General features: G+C 36.6%; 1 protein-coding gene across 6 annotated transcripts in view; it reads right to left on the reverse strand.

The window, feature by feature from the left end:
- The window catches only part of LOC108627185 (uncharacterized protein DDB_G0283357), a 44558-nt gene extending 38950 nt beyond the window's left edge, over positions 1–5608 (reverse strand). For 4 of the 6 annotated variants that reach the window (XR_003389471.1, XM_018028288.2, XM_026815390.1 and 1 more), the window contains exons 1-3: positions 4712–5607; positions 3996–4118; positions 952–2928 (exon numbers count right to left, since the gene is read on the reverse strand). Coding sequence is in view for 5 of the 6 variants with exons in the window: in XM_018028288.2 (XP_017883777.1) it covers positions 952–2928; positions 3996–4118; positions 4712–4777 (2166 nt within the window). In the remaining variant the exon portion in view is untranslated. Of the gene's footprint in view, positions 1–951; positions 2929–3995; positions 4119–4711 lie in introns of all 6 variants that reach the window. The other 2 variants (XM_026815391.1, XM_026815389.1) reach the window with 2 other exon arrangements.
- Between the last annotated feature and the right edge of the window lie 25 nt (positions 5609–5633).

A 5633-nucleotide genomic window follows, 5' to 3' on the forward strand; every position in this document is an offset into this window, starting at 1 on the left:
CTTGTAACGTCTCATCGCTGCAGTGGGTCTATGGTCTCTATCGAGGCAAATTTTACCAATTACAATTTTTAAAAAAATACTTTTCTGCACCAATTTATTTTATCTGTGAAGAAAGCAAAAATGGTTCTAATTGTTATGAAGAACTACTACTATTTATTATCGAAACAAGCAGAGAATCAAGTTTTTTTATCAAGATTCATGGTATTCTGTCCTTGTTTCGATAATAAATAGTAGTACTTCTTCATAAGAATCAGAACCATTTTTGCTTTCTTTACATATAAAATAAATTGGTGAAAAAAAATGTTTAAATTTATAAAATCTATAAAATTCATGGATTTCTGCATACAAATAATTATGACTGATTTATGAAAAAGAAATACGACCTGCGTCGTGTGTTCATATGTAAAGTTAGTTTCCAAGTGAGCTTAGAAAACCGAAAATATTATAAAAATTGTGAACTTGAAACGATTATACATTTTTAACGCAAGAAAGCTAGCTTAAATCAATTTTTTTACTCTGTCTTATATTCACTTGGAAGGTAACTATGTAAACTTACTAAAGACCTTGAATCATTCGTTTAGATAAGATTTGCGATCGCTAGAGTGTACATAATGGATCAACTGCAACATTAAGACGTTGCAAATATCTTCTGATCACGTAAGGGTTGAATTAAAGTACATTAAGATAGAAGATCGTAGCCCAAAAGAAAATCAATTAATAAGTATATAATTTTAACTTTAAATAGGATATACATGATTTTAAAGATTTTTATCGCCATCACGCCTAATTTTAATTAAAACCTATTTATTCATTCAATGTATATCCCATTTATTCATTGTTTCAATTTAGATGCTCGAATTAAAATTAGTACCCAGTATATGCAATTACTTTAAAATGATGTATTTCTCAAACTAAGAACCAGAATCCCTCTTTAAGTAAAACGATAATTACCTTCGCAATTAAAGTAATGACGCGTGCGTGTTCCCTTAAGTAGTCGATAATTAAACGATCGACGCGCGACGGATTTCCCTGAAGACGAGGAATCGGTATGTTGTTCGCACTCGTCACCCTCTTGCCAGGAAAATGAGCGGCCAATCCAGCTTCGCACTTCTTTCGTTCCTTCTCCAGCTGTTTAAATTGCTCGTAAGTCTGTTCCAATCTAAAGTGCAGTATACTGGAAGGTGCCGTGCGTCGCGCAACTCCGTTTCCGTTTCTCAAGCTGAGACCTCCACCGTAGAGTACAGAAAATAAACGCGGCACTGGAACCGGCACAGGAACTGGCATTACGGGCGGAAATACTCCAGATCTGACTGCGTTCGGGTTTTGCACCATTCCCGAATTGAAGAGTACGTCAGCGGATGGAATACCGGGTGAATTGTTTTGTATCTTCTGCATCTGATGCCGATGCTTTATAAGATAACTGAATGTATCCTTGTTCATCGGAGACCCTGTGATTTGATTAGTTAAATGGCTTACGGAAGGTAAAGCTATCTCTTTGGTAAGGTCGAATCCTTCCATCTTATATGTATTTGTGCTATTAGGCTGTTGCTGTTGCTGCTGCTGCTGCTGCTGCTGCTTCAGGTCGTGATAAGATGTCGAACTCTGCTGCATCACGTTCAACCCCTCGCCGTCGTTGGCAGTGTAATGTTGATAATTATGATATCCGTATTTTGCAATTGACTGATGGCCGTTACGCGAGCTTAAGTTCTTCGGGAATCCAATCGGCGAGTACGTCTTAGCCTCGATCGCCTTTGATTTCGGGCTGATCATTTTTAACAAATTGCTATCGATTCTATAATCGTTACTCATAAGACAATTTTCATTGGTGTCTAAATTATTAATCGACGACGCAGTGAAATCGCTTACACCTGGATAATAGTCGATCAACTGTTTATATTCTTGGTCCACAACTTGATTTAAATTGTAACTACGAGCTGGCTGCAAATATTGTAGCTGTTCGTTCGGTATGGCGATATTTCCCATACTCAGTCTACTTGAGTCGTGTAAATCTTTATAATCGTTCACGTTACTGTGCTGCATGTTGTTCCCGAAGCAACACTGCAGGTTCGTGTCGCCCGGGGAGAAATGTTGTAACGGAGAATTGGAGAGGAAGCCGGAATCGACGCTCAGATCGGTCATCGCCGAGCTTGGTCTGTAACTCTGATTATTGGCAGTCACGCTGTACAACTCGTGCATCGATGACGTCGGATTGTTATACGTGTTAACGGTACCGTTTTGCCTCACCGCATTCTGATACTCCAGTTCGTTGAGCGCAGCCGGGTCCGGTGAATCTAGTGCCAATGTTAGAGCCATGTTCAAATTAAGATCTGCGTTCGTGCAATTTTGTATTTGCTGGTAATTTCCAAATAAATCCGGCGCGCATCCTGACGTCGATAAATTTTCTGTCCAGTCGCTGGAATGCTTACCTACGTTCGTCGTCTTGTTCGTCGTAGTTAACAAATCGTTGCACAGAGGCAATGGGTTTCTGACGATACCACAGTTCTCGTTGTTTGGACGCGTGACGTACGAGTGTGAATCAGATGGATAGGTATTCGAATATCCACCGATATTGTACAAATTCCCTTGGTCTGGTGGTAAGGTGCATGTGTTCAGGTTCAACCTTGTGAACTCTCCGCACAGGTTGTTGTAACTGCATTCCAATTCGGCGTAGTTAGAAATGTTATTCTGTAGTTTGCTCAGTGTCGAATGTACGTTGAACCGATCTATACTGAGGGAAGAGTCTAGATTGTTCTCCATTTTATTCTCCATCGCGTACGGCTGAGTCTCCGGGCGATATTGGATGTTCCCGTTGTAGATGTTGCTATGAGCGTTGTCTCCCACGATTGAATCGTCGTCGAGAATTTTCGACACCAAATCGTTTACCATAGGATTGTTTAAATCCTGATTATCTTCGTCTTCCATGTTCATCTGTGTTTAACAAGGGAAATTATTATAGTAGTACCTTTTTGAAGGAACCTTTCTCGTTATCGTATCAAACTTGTCTTGTCTTAAGTATATCAATTATTATTCAAGTTTACGTAGTTTAACTAGATGTATGAGAAATAGACTGCGGATTTTTATGCAAAATCATAGTTTTTGACACATGTTTTCAGGAATTTAATACTTTATTTTTCGAATTGTTTTATGTATTTTTAGAGATTACAGTAATCTCCGGATATACAACCGTGAATCATCCCTAATTCTTAGAAGTGACTGCTCAACGCCAGCGTCCAGTCTTTTCTCTATTACTGTGGAATCAGTTTCATAACGATTACTCAATAGATTCTAAAAAACCTTATTAGTAGATGACAATAGTATTTCCAATTTTTGTTTTCAGGGTCAATAATTATCGACTTGTTAACGATAAACTGTGACAAATACTCGGAAAATATTGGAGTTATAGTAAAATTGTCAGTCTGTATCTTTTAATAATTACTTTTAAAGTATTGGAGCTACAAGAAAATGGTAAAGAACCTTATTTGTAGAAAATAATAATACCTGTAACTTTGTATAAATCATCTTTCCCTGAGCTCAATAATTAACGAGTTATTAACAACAAATTGGTACTCTAAAAAATTCTATACTGAGGAATCATGACGATTACTCAGAAAATATTAGAGTTTCAATAAAATTTTATAGAACCTTATTTGTAGGTAATAACAAAATATATAACTTTTGTTTAAAACATTTTTCGCTTGCATCGAATCTTATCTATGTTTATCCTTCTCTGTCAATTGTTGTTACATTCATACAGTGTTTGCTTTTTTATTACTGTATATACAATAACTGCATGTTGTTACATACACGTTTTCTCTATATTCATAAACATCCACAGTCTAATGATAAGCTATATAACATGATACAACAATATCTAACTCATTATTCATTTGCAATGACTCTACTTCCTTTAGTACAATGAGAATAAAAAAACTTCCTTAGTATAAGAAGTCATAAATTGATAAAAATTATTAATTTCGTTTATATGTGTTGCTTACATTTTTCTGTGAATTGCATCCCATTAAGTCATGGTTCCAGTACTTGTATTCAGTATTGCACCTGTTGGGTGAACAGTTATTTCGTGGTTCCAACATGTTGATGTTGCGTTCAACCATGTTATTCTATAACAATAAAAATGCATGATCTAACATATAAATATTTGATCAGAGTAAACTAGAACGCGAATTAGACAAACATCTCTCTAATTTCACTGTTATTAATTTAAATACAATAAACATAAACGAATTATACTTTTATTTCAAATAACTGCAAACAAGAAGTATTATATATAGACACATATAGATATATCTATGTATATAATATTAAAGTGAGACACGTAATCAAAGTCAGTCATTCTGAAACTACAGTTCCAGGTTTATTAGAATAAACCGCCACGTTTTTCATAAGCAAATGTATTTAATTGAAACACAATTACGTGCAAGGAGCGACGATGTCTGATACATCAACAATGAAGTGAAATCTAAATGCGACTAACATTAAACTACAGCCTCGGCTTGCACCTCCGATCGGTGTTAAACATCTCGCAGCTTCGTTTAATCAAACGGCATTATTTTTAACAACAAAATCTCGCGTTCCTCAGCGTGTGTGTAACGATGGAACAATCTCGTTCACACTTTGCAGTAAGTACGTGCGACATGCATATAGGACGTACGCTAGTTATTCGGCGAACGTAATAAAAAGCGTGGCTGCTTACCTTGTTAACAGTGAAACCATTGTTGGCTATAATCGTGGCCAAATTATGCACCTCGGACAGCGCCATTTGTTAAAAATCACTGTAAAACACCTCCGCTCCTCCTTCTCCTTGCCATCACCCTTTCACTTGTGCAGCTACCTTCCTTCCAGCTCCAGCGTACACGAATACGCACACCCACATCAATCTCCACTTTCTTTTAAACGCAGTTCGCTAGAATTTCATACGATGCATTAACGGTGTCACTATGAGAGAGCAGAACACGGCCCAAACTGTGGTTGTTGTATATACTACACATATATGTATATATGCATGCGTATATACGTATATGCACAAAACAGACACAGAGATCTTCTGACACATACGCGTTACATTATTGCATGCATGCATACTGTGTACACGTATATTGTATAGTGTATGCATGTGCGTATGTGTACATGTAGGTTTTATGTGTGTGAGAACGTGATCATGTAATATAAGAGTTTTTAACGGATTTATCAAATATATAGAAATTATTGTATATATTTTAAACTACGGTTAGAATTATTCGAATATTTTGTATATCTGTTTCAATTTTGCGGTATGCAGATTTCCTATCTAATATACAAAGTTCCATGGCAGACGATGATTTCAAACATTTTTCGGTAAAATTTTAACGTATTTTGGTCCGCTTGATCGATAACCATGGAACAATGGTGTAAAATATGCGTTTATGAGACTATTTATACCAGAGATGAGTAGGGAGATTGCCAATGAACCACAATGAACTAATTTGACCTAAGCCCACCCGAGCTCATATGGGCACATCCACGGACCTGAAGCAACCAAAAGGACGATGCACGAAGTGGATTTATGGATGAGAGGGGTGACCTACAGAATAGGGAAGATTTCTGTATTTTTTAATATTTTCAGAAAATAAGTAATT

The sequence above is a fragment of the Ceratina calcarata genome, unplaced genomic scaffold, assembly GCF_001652005.2.
Source record: "Ceratina calcarata isolate Rehan_Ccalc_2016 unplaced genomic scaffold, ASM165200v1 scaffold447.2, whole genome shotgun sequence".
Lineage (NCBI taxonomy): Eukaryota > Metazoa > Arthropoda > Insecta > Hymenoptera > Apidae > Ceratina > Ceratina calcarata.